Here is a 13117-nt window from a genome sequence, read left to right on the forward strand (position 1 = left end):
TGAGTGTATCGAATCTCACTGGTTTATGACAATAAAAGTGTTAAAACTAGCAAAGTGCGTAGAGTTTGCCTTTCACATGTCCGACCCTCACATGGCGCCACGTGACTCCCCCATATATATTTATTTTATTTTTTTTGGTGTTTCTAGTTTTATAGTTAGTATGAATTTATTTAGGTTTAATGTTCAATTTAGTTTAAGATTTATTTACTGTAGTTTGGATTTATGTTGTAGCCTATCATGTTAAACTGCCCTCTTCCTCATTTCCAACCCGTTACAACTTTCTTCTGTGGAACCCAAAAGGATATATTAGGCCTATAGACTGACAGCCAGTCACCATTCACATTCATTGTGTGGAAAAGAGTGCTGCCAACATTCTTCAAAATTTCTCTTTAATTCAGACAATCGCGTAAACACATAACCCAAGAAAGCCGTCTGATTGATAGTTTTGTGGGAATGGAGTCCCAGTATTCATCTTTTATTGTCTTGTAATGGTTTGTTCAAATAAAATTGAAAGCTAATTAACGCTGTATGTTTCACACTGTAGATTCAAAAGAACCGGCTCATTAGAGTCATTACTGTTGTAATCAGACTACACTGGTCACACTGTATGTTTGAAGTTTAAGTGCTAAAACAAGCTAAAAATGTGCTAGCATCATGATAAAATCACCTAGCGAAGTGCTAAAACGTGCTAACATCATGTTAACACATGTTAGCATCGCCTAGCGAAGTGCTAAAACATGCTAAAAACGTGCTAGCATCACCTAGCGAAATGCTAAAAGATGCTAAAAACGTGCTAGCATCATGCTATCACATGCTAGCATAGCCTAGCGAAGTGCTAAAACATGCTAAAAACATGCTAGCATCATGCTAACACATGCTAGCATAGCCTAGCGAAGTGCTAAAAGATGCTAAAAACGTGCTAACATCATGCTAACACATGCTAGCATAGCCTAGCGAAGTGCTAAAAACGTGCTAACATCATGCTAACACATGCTAACACATGCTAGCATAGCCTAGTGGAGTCTTAAAACATGCTAAAAACGTGCTAGCATCATGCTAACACATGCTAGCTTTGCCTAGCAAAGTGCTAAAACATGCTAAAAACGTATCTATCTATCTATCTAGCATCTAAGTTAAACTACAAACTACTTTAAACTACAAACTACTTTAAACTTCTTCAAACTTTCTGGTCCAAACTTTCACAAGCCAACTTAAAGTTTGTCTCGACTAACTTTTTCTAGTTAAGAGTTGAGCTGACGAGGCATAAACACAACGGAGAAACACATGCCCCCCCCCCGGCATAACCTCTGTGTGCACTGAACAAAAATGTCCTCTGACACATACTCGATATGCAGAAAAGGCTGATTATTTAAAGCAGGGAACTTTCTCCCTACCATATGTCTCATATAAATTATAGTGCCAAGTGAATGGAGAGGGAGGATCCTCTAGATATTGTGCTCTACAGCTGGAAAGATTCTGCTGTGTGCTGTGGTTTCATTGTCTCCCTCTACATTTTTCTATCAGCACTGTTCCAGAAATCAGGCATTGTTAGCTAGCCATTTTCAATTATTATTGTCCTTCCATTGGCCTCCAATGACTGAGCATTGGGATTGCGAACATGCTGTGACCATCCTAAGCCTTTTATTACGGTCCACACACACACACACACACACACACACACACACACACACACACACACCTTTCATTTTAGAATATGGGAGAGTTCCAGATGTAGCCTTGTGAATCCCTCCCACAGCATACATTAACATAACCATGGAAAAGTAGTGAATAGAATACTTATTTTTCTTCAAAATGATAACAAGAGGATTTACATTTGGCTGATTGCAATGATAGCTAAAACAGGTAACATTAGAAAGTATATTAAATGAGCCTTTAAATAGTGTAATTTAAAATGAACTCTACAGAAGTGTAAAAAGACGCCGACGTTATTGGAAAAACTGATGCCTCTGTTTTTGCAGTGGAATTAATAAAACACTCTTAAATCTAAATACTATTATAATGTCTAGGAATACCAAAGAGAATTGTATGATGCATTTTATGGTTTGCATGTTGAAGTGTAACCTATCTGCAAACAGAAACTGGTTAGGGAATTAGACTACACCACACAGCTTGCTGCTGAACACAGCTTTTAACAAAGCTTCGCTCACACCCTGAGAGTACAATCTCAAGGCAAATGATGGAAACAAATATTAAAAGGTAAATATTTCCTATAAACAATTGATTTTTTTAATATTTTCCTGGGTCAATTAGCACATTTAGTTCACTTATATGGTGCAATGGAAAAGTATTTGCCCCCATACTGATTTCTTCTGTTTTTGTGTATATCTCATATTAAAATTGACAATCTGAGTAAACGCAAAATACAGTTTTGAAATGATAATGTTATTGAAGCAAAAACGTTATCTAATACCAACTGGACCTGTGTGAAAAAGCATTTGCCCTTTATTACTAAATTCCAGATTTAGGAAACCGTACGCATAATGGGGTTCAGCTGAACTAGACACCCTCAGACCTGATTACTGCCAGCACTGTTCAATCAAATCAACACCTAAATAGAACTTTTTCCATCAGTATGAAGTTGGCTTGTAGGTCTTACCCAGTAGCCTACACTGCCATGGTCAAAAGTAATTCCTTAAATTATGAGGAAAAAGGTGATTGAAATAAGTCTGGGAAGGGTTACAAAGCTATTTCAAAGGCTCTGGTACTCCAAAGAAACACATTGAGAGCCATTATCTCCAAATGGAGAAAACTTGGCACAGTAGTGAACCTTCCCAGAAGTGGCAGACCTTCCAAATTTCCTCCAAGTGCACAGCAATGATTCATCCAGGAAGTCACAAAAAAAGCCAAGGACAACATCCAAGGAACTGCAGGCCTCTCTCGCATCAATAAAGGTCACTGTTCATGACTCGACTATCAGAAAGACACGGGCCAGAAATGCCATCCATTGAAGGGTGGGGAGGCGAAAACCACTGCTAAACCAGAACAACATTAAGGCTTGTCTGAAAATTGCCAAAACACCTTGATGTTCCTCAATTTTGGGAAAACGTTCCATGGAACAATGAGTCAAAATTGGAAGACGGGTCCCATTACATAGTGTAAATCAAACACAGAATTCCACAAAAAGAACATCATACCAAGCATGGAGGTGGTAGTGTGATGGCGTAGGGATGCTTTGCTGCTTAAGGGCTTTGGTGAATTGCAATAATTGAGGGAAATCTGAATTCTGCTCTGTACCAGAAAATCCTAAAGGAGAACATCTGGTCATCAGTCTGAGTTGAAGCTTGAACGCAACTGATTATGCAGCAAGACAATGATCCAAAGCATAGGGGTAAGTCCACCTCTGAATGGCTTAAAAGCCAAATTAAAGTTCTGGAGTGGTCTAGCAAAGTCCTGACTTGAACCCAAATGAGATGCTGTGACAGTACCTTAAATGGGCAGTTCATGCTCAAAAACCCAACAGTTTTGCTGAACCAAAGTGGTTCTGCAAAGAAGAGTGGGACAAAATTCCACTACATCATTGTGAAAGACTGATCTCCAGTTATCAGACGCAGTTGTTGCTGCTAAAAGTGGCACAAAAGTAGTATTTAGCGTTTACTCAGGTTGCCTTTGTTTTAGATCTTCAAACGAGACAAAACAATTTAATATGATAAATACACAAAAACAGAAGAAGAAATCAGGATGGGTGCAAATACTTTTCCACAGCACTGTATTAGTGCAAACAAAAATGTATATTACAGCAAAAGGTACAAAATGTAATCTCCTTTATATTTTTTTTACTTGGAGTATGACTTTATAAATATCAAGACTATTGAAAGCCAGAGTGCTGTTTCAGGCCAGCAGCACAGACTGCTGATTCATACTTGTGCTTTAAAGGGCAGTGGAGCAATGCAGCAGTGAAGAACACCACAGGGGCCAGAGAACCCTTGGGAATAAACACCTCAGTGAGCACAGATCATTCAAACACTTGACACTATCAGTCTAAACCATTACCATAAAAAAAAAAAAAAAACACTGCAATAAAAGGGAGCCATCATCTCAATTAGCAAACATCTGATTTGCTTCTCACAGTTGTTGAGATTTGACATTTGAAAATGTATAAAAAAAAAAAAATTAACAAGGTATTTTAGAAGAATTAATACTATTAAGGAGGGCAATTTTATTACAGAGCAAAAATCATACTGGATGGGCAAATACAAATATACAGTAGGTCCAAACATCTGAGAACCTCAAGTGAAAATGATTGTTCTGCCTTTCACTCAGATATGTTAAAATAATTTAATGAAAAATGTGCTAGAGTCAATTTTCAGAATCTCTCATTACTTCCCCTTTTCTTTAAAGGGATAGTTCACCCAAAAATGAAAATTGTGTCACTCACTCAACCTCATGTTGTTCCAAACCTGCATTGCTTTCTTTCTGCAAAGGAAAATAATAGATGTTACGTAGAATAATGGCATCAGCCACCATTTACTTTCATTGTATGGAAAAAAGTTTGTGAAAGTAAATTGTGACTGACTAAAATTGCAACTATCATAACATTGTGTGTTCCACAGAAGAAAGTCAGTCACACAGGTTTGGAACGACATGAGTAAGAGTTGGTTTTAAATTTCTCAAAATGCAACAACTCCCCAGATCTTAAATTACATTATAAATGCCAGATTTTCAATGTGGTCTCACTGTAGATTATATAACTACAACGGCTATGAACAAAAGAGCATGCAAACAAGATTTGACTTTCAATACTTTATTTTTTTTCCCCCCTCGTTACATATTTTCCTTATTTTCAATTCCATTCGAAGGAAAATTATAGCAAGGTAAAAAAGTGCAGACAAATGAAATGGCATAATAATGAAATCTACATCATAATCACCAAGCCGACATCAAAGTCGACAGAGGAACCATTTCAAAATAATACATAGTGCGACTTAGTCTTTAATTTTTTTAAACTCACATTCAATAGCATCCTAACAGACAAAAAAAAAAAAAAAGACAATATGCAGAAATCCACAATTCTTCTTACATTGCAAAAAGGTTTTAAAAGCCTCCATCATTAAGTCTTGCACTCTAGACAAGCATGTCCAAGTCCAATAAACCTCCCCTGCACACACGCAAAGTTACAGATGCATTCAGAGCAGTGTTACAAAGCTCCAACACCTTTGTCAACTGATGAAAGAGGGGCTACCGCTAGGGAATATGGAGTTACAGGTGAGAAAAGGGAACAAAGAAGATAAAAATAGAACACAACATGAATTCAAAACACACAAAAGCATGCTCTCCTATTTTAAACACTCCCTTTCCAAGAAACATACGGTACACAGACTTTAAATAGGAAATGAGCCAAGCCTCATCACACCAGGCCTTATATATGTGAAGCGCATCTGGACAAGATAAAAAAAACACAAACACACACACACACACACACACACACACACCAGGAGATTCTAACAAAAGCATGTTTGAAAATGGCAGTTTAAGGTAATTTTTTTTTTTTTTTGTGCAGCCAAAACAACTACAGATCATACTGATACCCAAACACATTTAAAAATAAAGTTCCTACTGAGCTGACATTTTTGTAGTCAAATGGTAATACAAAAGATTTTCAGAAAACAAAACAAAAAAAGATAAACATGTTTTCAGGAAGTGTGCTGATCAAATCAAGTAGCAATTCTTAAGATACACGGTGGCCCTATGTCACATCCTGACATCTCCCTGAGACCTCCATCCACTAGAAGAAAAAAAGTCCCATAGAACTCATGTGCTCACAGGGCTTTGGAGTACTATAAGGCCTTTAAAATGCATACTTTTCCAGCAATTTGGCCTTAGATATTTAGAAAATACCATAAATTGCACACTTTCCACTTTGGTTTGGCGAAGATTATGAGGGTGACGTAGAAAAGACGTGAAAATTACACTGAATAAATGGAATGACTAGACAACTAGGGTTGCAAAACATTGGCGTGACTCCAGAGGGGGCAATCTCCTACCAAAAAGTCCAAGTTCAATCATCCTCTTTCACCATTATTAAAACCAATTGGACAGACAGAATGATTTACAAGGTGTTTTGGTTCATTTCATACACCGTCATAGTCTAAACACAAATGGATCACCACAACAAAGGCACCCATGTGCTGTTGCTGGGGGCGGGCAGCGCACTACACAAAATAAAACTCCATTATAGCAGAATACGCTCTGAGGTGTGACCCTTCTCCTAACCCTAAAAGTCTGTGTGACAGCAGATAAGAGAAGGAACATCGCTCTCGTGCTTTAATGCGTGTGCTTGTACGCGCTGAACCAGCATGAGCTATGGCATGTGAGCAGGGGGAAACCGAGGAGCAGGGGGCAGCTGTTGGCCATTACTTAAGAGCAGCTAGCAATGCACCAGCATTTCTTTGAATGGACTAATGGTGAAAGAGGAACACACAAGAATGTACGGGGCAGGGAGAGGGCAGACAAGAACAGCTATTAAAATAATGTAGTACCATCTTACAAACCATAAAAGTGACTTAATATCTCTGATTATTGCGGTGTCCCTTATTTGAAGTCATCAAAGGGATCGTTTAACCCAAAAATTACAACTCTGAAATAATTTGCTCACAATTCTGTAGGACTTTTACATAGAACACAAAAGATGCTAGGCAGAATGTTAGCTTCAGTCACCAATGATCACTTAAATAGCACAGAAAAAAAGATGCAATTAAAGTGAATGATGACTGAGGCTAACATGCTGCATAACATCTCTATGTATTCCATTTGCAACAACATCTGCAATTTTATTTATGGGAGAACTGTCCATTTACAATCAAATCCACTTACAAATCAAGATAGGAGATAGTAAAGCTCAATGAAGATTATGAACAGGAAGCTCAGCATCATTGAAGCCAAAAATGAAAAGGAATCTGCACACTGTTACATCTATTTGTAGTAGTAAAGGTATGCCCCTGGCTCTGGCAACTCCTCCCAGCCCTATATTACCAGATAAGGATTGGTGACATACCAGCATTCACCCCTCATCTACAGTGACCGTAGTCAGAAGCACAGGAAAGACGGTTGCCCCATTCGAAATTCCGCCCCATACACTGTCCATTCAAGGCACATGTGGTGCAGGGAGAGGGATAATTTTAGACCACTGTGACATCAGTTGGCTTGGCTAGGCCACAGGAGACTGAAGGTCTTGTTACACACGGCAATGCAAAGTCTGCTAATGGTTGCAAAATGCTAAGGAGCAGATGCTTCTATGAAGAACCTTGACATTCCAATCTTATTCAAAAACATACGCGCACATTCATTACCAAGATTATCCCTTTCTCTCTATATAAAATGTAACTACTATATCCTTATCTAGATCATAAACACTGCCTCATATAAATGTCCTTCTCAGTTCTATGGAAAAAGGACAAAACCGTCTTAATGTGCATGTTGCAACCAATTTCAGTCTCACCATGAGCATCAGCTAGACTGAACAATTTACAAATAGCACTATAGTAATTTCTCAAATTTACAGTGGAACACAAAAAAGTATTATGCATTCACACAGCAAACTGGAGAGCATTGCTATGAATACTTTAACATGATTCAGTTCACATTACAAGTCATGAGAACAAAAAGTAACTAGCTGCCCACCAGTGTACCAAAAAAAAAAACTCCTGATAACGTTCACCTGTGCGCAAATCTTCTATAGCCTTTTCTTCAATAATTTTTTTTTCCCTCTTCCAATTTAGACTTTTTTGCTTTTTTTTTTTGTGCACGCGCACGGCCATTTTGCACTTTTATGTTAACACACCAGAAAAATATCTTTTTTTTTTTTTTTCTCCCAAAATATCCTTCACTTTTAAGGGTTGGAGTATATTAAGGCACTAAGGGAATCGTTTTTCAATGTGGAAAACATTTTTATCTCAGTCAGAGCTGAGCGACAAAAACTAGTCTGAAAATTTTGTATATTAAGTGAAAAAAGAAATATTCTTAATTCAAGCACTAAAATATATAGCTTTGGATTAGAAAATGTTGTGACACCTCTGTAGACAAGAAATTAAAAAAGCAAAAGAAAGAAATTGAGAACACGTCATTTTAAATATCCTTTATGCCTACAGAGGGGAAAAAAAAACCCTTTTGCCCGAATATCCAGCTTTCTGGCCAACTTGTGTTTTTTGGATGCGCCTTACTTACAAGGCAACCAAGTTGGAATGGACTGGTTACAAGAGGCCACGTAGTAGTTGTTGAAGTTTAGGTCTCTGACATAAGGAGCTGGCTGGTAGTAACAGGTGACACTGGATGCATCAGGTATGGCATTCTGCTCCGCGAGCACCCGAAATGCTGTAAGCGAGATAAGGTTGAGCGTTTGCCGCCTCTCGTGTCCCATGAGGCACACCGTGCTCTCGTTCACAACCCGGCGCAGAATCATGAGGTAGTTGTACTTGTTCTTCTCCTCACCAATAAAGTGGCTCTGCAGATAAGCCTCCAGTTTTCGCTGTTGCTCACCAATGTCAGGAAAGTCAATGAAGAAACGAGAGCACATGTAACGCTCCAAGGCCTTGAACTCATCTTCATCCGTGGGCTTGAAGTCCCTCACTAGGAGGTTGCAGTATTTTAGCAAACCACCTCCACGGATTTCCTCTGGCCTTTTGGTTGCAATGAGCTTGTTCCTGAGGTGGTCCAGCGCTACAGGAAAGTTACCATACATGCTCTCCCCGACAACGGTAGGGTGGAAGTGCTGGGACATGGGGCTTTTGGGGATCTCATAGTAAGACAGCACGGAGTCCAGAATGATCTGGAATGAGTCCACACTAAACTCAAACTGCCTCCGAATCGAGTCCACAAATTTCAGTTCAACATTGCGGCCATTGTTGTTGGACAGTGAGATAAGGGACCAACGGTCCTGCTCGGTGTAGACTTTGACAAATTTCTGAACATAGGCCTCTTTCAGGGTCATGGAAGAGATTTTCTCTTTGTTCACCCCATCAGGAAGAAAGTCCAACAAAGTGCCAAGAACCACATCTTTGATGAGCTGGAAATCCTCTTCCCGAGGGAGGTCTACCCTGAAGATAACGTCCAGGTCTTTGTAGCTCCAGCCAATGTCCTTTACCAGCACATGGCTGGCTGTGGAACCATTCAGACGTATATCTTTGACCCTTATGCCCCTGAGCTCAAGACGGGTTCTTACTATCTGTACAATATCCTTCAGCCGGACCTCCAGGGTGGGAAAGTTGCCACGGCCATGGACTGGCACAGCTTCCTTTAGCACATCATTCAAGCGGCTTACTTGGTCCCAGGTAAGCACACTTTGTGACTCGCTTTCACTGCTGGATGAAGCAGAGGCCATGTTTGACATCTATGCAGTTCCTGGGATAAAAAAAAAATTATAAATAAAAAACACATTTCCACTGGTCAATTTTAAAACAATTCTTGATCTTAGAATCAAACAAAATAATTTGTACATTTAAATAAAATTTAATTTTATAAATGTATGATTCAATATATATACGCACACCAAAAGGTGGACTATTCAGGAAAAACTACGACATTTGAACGGTTTTATAAAAATAAAAGGATTATCCGTGAGTGAAACCAAACGGGCGTTATGTTGATTTATTTAAGGGCATAAAACATGTATTGAGTGTCCAACTGGTTCAGCACTCATTTGTAACGAAAGAGCTCACAATGACTCTCTGGTTTTCGAGAACGTCAGACAAGCATTCGAGAAGTAACTGAAGCATGTTTAGTGCACATGCTCGAGCTGCTGCTTTCACACACCGATTAAACTCATTACTCTCTCGTTTAACTAATGAGTCGTTTAAGAACTGATTCACTAAATGTTGGGTTAAAATACAAGATGGTGATCAGCACGCGAACTATAAAGCTCTTTAAAACTTTACTCTTTAAAAAAAAAAAAACACGTCATCAAAAATAAAATGTTAAAAATACCAGACAAAACCCATCTCCTTTCAGATATCAAAACGATGTATTAAATCATCTGACGTGTACGAAATGCGATCAATTGAATTTTTTATTAAGTGAACGCACGTGATAGATCGAAAGACCGACCATCTTCGCGAGATCACATTTCAAATAAAATACAACAAATAACATTTCTGAACAGGATTCGAGAAGCAAACTTACAAGTAAATATTGCGATTGCATCCAAATCCAAAATATGAAATATGTCCAACCTACTGTTATCAGTAAATCCACCCGGGATGCTCAGCAACGTGGTAGGCACAAAGTAGGATATGTCAAATAAGGTGTCGCATGCATCCATCCGTTCACTCACTCGTACGGGAGCACGCTTTAAATGCCACAGCTTCAGTTCTGATGCTCAACCGCATGCACGCCCTCTTTATACGACGAAGAGCTACTGGCTAGCAAACAACCTGATTCCACGCAGTTCCACTACGCACTATTTTTCAATAGTATCCATATAGATCACACACAGAAAAACATAATAAGCAGGAAAAATAACAAGCAATATATCTCCGTTGAACTTACCAACACTCGCATGCCAAGCTTCACAACACAAGGACTGTGGATCTGTGCGGAATTCAAAAACATACGGCGTTCTATTTGCTTGTATCAATGCGCCAGCGATGCCTGTGATTGGCTGGAGAGGTTATTGTGTTGCTATGCGACCATAGGCACATGACGAATTGTCGTTCAGACATGATAAACTGAGCTACACATTTGAGGTTTAGAATCAAGTCTTTTACAGACGCCTTATGCACATCATTTGTAACACAGCTTCTCTTGTTGCATTCTGTCAAATTAGAGTTTTATTTATGACAGAAAAAAATGCATGTTGATATCTGATGAGAAGACATTTTATTGCATTGCCTATGTAACATAAGGAAAAACAATATAAAACCATTAACAAACCCTCTGTTGTTCGTCTATAGAAATTATATTTAGAAGTTTATTATTAACACTATATTATTTAGTGGTCAGTGTCAGAACTGTTTTCCTGAAGGGGAACTTCATAACTCTGTATAACTGATTTTCATAGGCTTTTTTTTTTCTTTCTTTCTTTTTCTTTTTTTAGCATTATGAGGGCATTTGTTTTCTAACCATATAAAAATACACAGCATGTCATCCATTTATGACAAACACTAGTTCAACTAGAAGAACTAGAAGGAAAAATTCTCAATCTGAGTCAACTCAAATACATTGAGGGGCTGTAAATAATATACAGGCTACAAGTCACTAGTGTCTGCAGATGCACTATATACACTAATAGCATATTATAAAATATAGCAAATGTTAGAGGATAGTAAAAAAAACCCAGAGAAATGCACAACAGGGGCATTTTATAGCACACATATTTATAAAAAATCGGGGCCATTTTTATCACTTTCAGTGGCATATATCCCTACAAGCCCTGTTAAGGGTAGGGAAGGCTACATTGGGGGCAAAAGACCTCCCGGGGTAAAAAGCACATTTGATTTAATTTTCTCCCAAAACACGAAATAACAACAAAAACTACCACTGTACTTTCCTAAACACCTGTTTGTCACTATACACTGCAGATTTTCCAGATCCATGAGATCATTGCATGTGCTGTCTAAAGGTTAATTTTGAGGAAATGTGATATAATTTTTATATTGTGTGTGTGTATATATATATATATATATAGGGTGTGTGTGTGTGTGTGTGTGTGTGTGTGTGTGTGTGTGTGTGTGTGTGTAGGCTAACTAATGAAAATCCCTGAAATTAACACATTTATTTTGAGACTAAATATTTATTTGTCATTTTCAGGTTTTTTTCAAGTTGATTAGATTAAATAAAAACAAATTCAATAACTGTTCAATAAGTGAAAGGATAGTATTTGGGGTAAAAAGCCTTTACTGTTGCAGGGGCTAATGGTACCCATAAAATACATTGTTTTTCTTAAGTGGGGCAAATATTTTTGTTCTGAAAATGTTTCAAAGTGGGCTCATACTGATCCAGTCACAATGGATATTAATATGTTTATAAAGGACTTCAGATGTTATATATGACTTTAAAATGCCAAATATGTTGAAATTAATAGGAAATTGTGACTCTTTTTCAGAAGTAGGTCTAGTTATTTTGAGTAAGCAGTATCTTAATTTGTTACTCAAAAAAGCATGTTGCTCTCTCAAAAGCATTTGCACTATAACTAGTGACCCTATATCTACACAATATCACTATAACCACCCTGGCCTTTTACCCCAAGTATGGGGTAAAAGCCTCCCTCCCTACTTTTCTCTAAAAACTGAATTTGAATCAAAACAACTTTCTGTTTTTATTTCTTTTCACACAAATAATGTTGCTCCATCGATATTCAATAAATAGAAATCAATTTTGTTTTTTATGTTGATACATTTTGTGACCAGAATCTTTTTCCTTAAGGTGTTCCTTTTGCCCCTTTGAACCCTATAAAAATAAAACTAATTATCAAAAAATGCTAAATATATTGCTTAAACTTAAAATGACATAAAATCTATATTTGCTTTCGAAAAGCTGCATCTATGAGAAACTCCCAAACCATCTTTACAAATTTTTTAGAAACTGAGCTGTTGATTACAGAATGAGTCATGTTGTGGGGGCTGTCATAGGCGGTGGAGAGTATGATGATGCATGCGTATGAAATAAAAGAATAAGTGAGGGTATAAGCAATGCTGAGGAAACCCAACAGAAATACAGCACTACATCAACATATACAGCATGTCATTCAAGCTTCTTAGAAAATCAACAGATATAGTGCAGCCTACAGTGGGAAATGAGAGACAGATACTGTCTTTTTGCTTTTTTCCTCTTGAAGTCTTTCCTTAGCTATGAGGGGAATATAAATTACACGAGAAAGTGAAACAGGAAATGACAGCATGATCGGATGTTTGAGAATTGAATGCATTTTGTGAATGACTAAGAACAGGAGAAACAGAAAGAGAGAGAGAGAGAGAGAGAGAGAGAGAGAGAGAAGTAGAGCGAAGTAGAAACTGGATCGGAGGGACTGTCCTAACAGTTTTGTGTTAATCCAACATGACGTCAATGGTGAGGACTTGCAGACAATTATATGAGATAGGGGAACATACAGAAGATGCAAGACCTTGTGCCACTGACATTTATGATGAGTGGAAGCTTCATTCCCATGCTG

At 38.0% G+C, this 13117-nt stretch overlaps 1 protein-coding gene across 4 annotated transcripts; it reads right to left on the bottom strand.

Moving 5' to 3' along the window:
- Window positions 1-4690: 4690 nt before the first annotated feature.
- LOC127655305 (terminal nucleotidyltransferase 5C-like) lies at window positions 4691-10537 on the bottom strand. 4 transcript variants are annotated; one of them, XM_052143041.1, is made up of 2 exons: window positions 10498-10537; window positions 4691-9354 (listed from the first exon to the last, which is right to left on the bottom strand). In XM_052143041.1, exon 2 carries the CDS (start codon window positions 9341-9343, stop codon window positions 8174-8176), a length of 1170 nt encoding a protein of 389 aa, XP_051999001.1. In that variant the 5' UTR covers window positions 9344-9354; window positions 10498-10537; the 3' UTR covers window positions 4691-8173. The 4 variants fall into 4 exon arrangements, with proteins under 4 accessions (XP_051999001.1, XP_051998997.1, XP_051999000.1 ...); XM_052143037.1 differs by lacking the exon at window positions 10498-10537 and adding an exon at window positions 10186-10310; XM_052143040.1 differs by lacking the exon at window positions 10498-10537 and adding an exon at window positions 10182-10304.
- Window positions 10538-13117: the final 2580 nt, after the last annotated feature.

The sequence above is a fragment of the Xyrauchen texanus genome, chromosome 14, assembly GCF_025860055.1.
Source record: "Xyrauchen texanus isolate HMW12.3.18 chromosome 14, RBS_HiC_50CHRs, whole genome shotgun sequence".
Taxonomy (NCBI): Eukaryota; Metazoa; Chordata; class Actinopteri; order Cypriniformes; family Catostomidae; genus Xyrauchen; species Xyrauchen texanus.

What these genes read in the sequence shown, in the direction of transcription:
- LOC127655305 (XM_052143041.1), bottom strand. Translation starts at nt 9,343, where the DNA reads ATGTCAAACATGGCCTCTGCTTCATCCAGCAGTGAAAGCGAGTCACAA.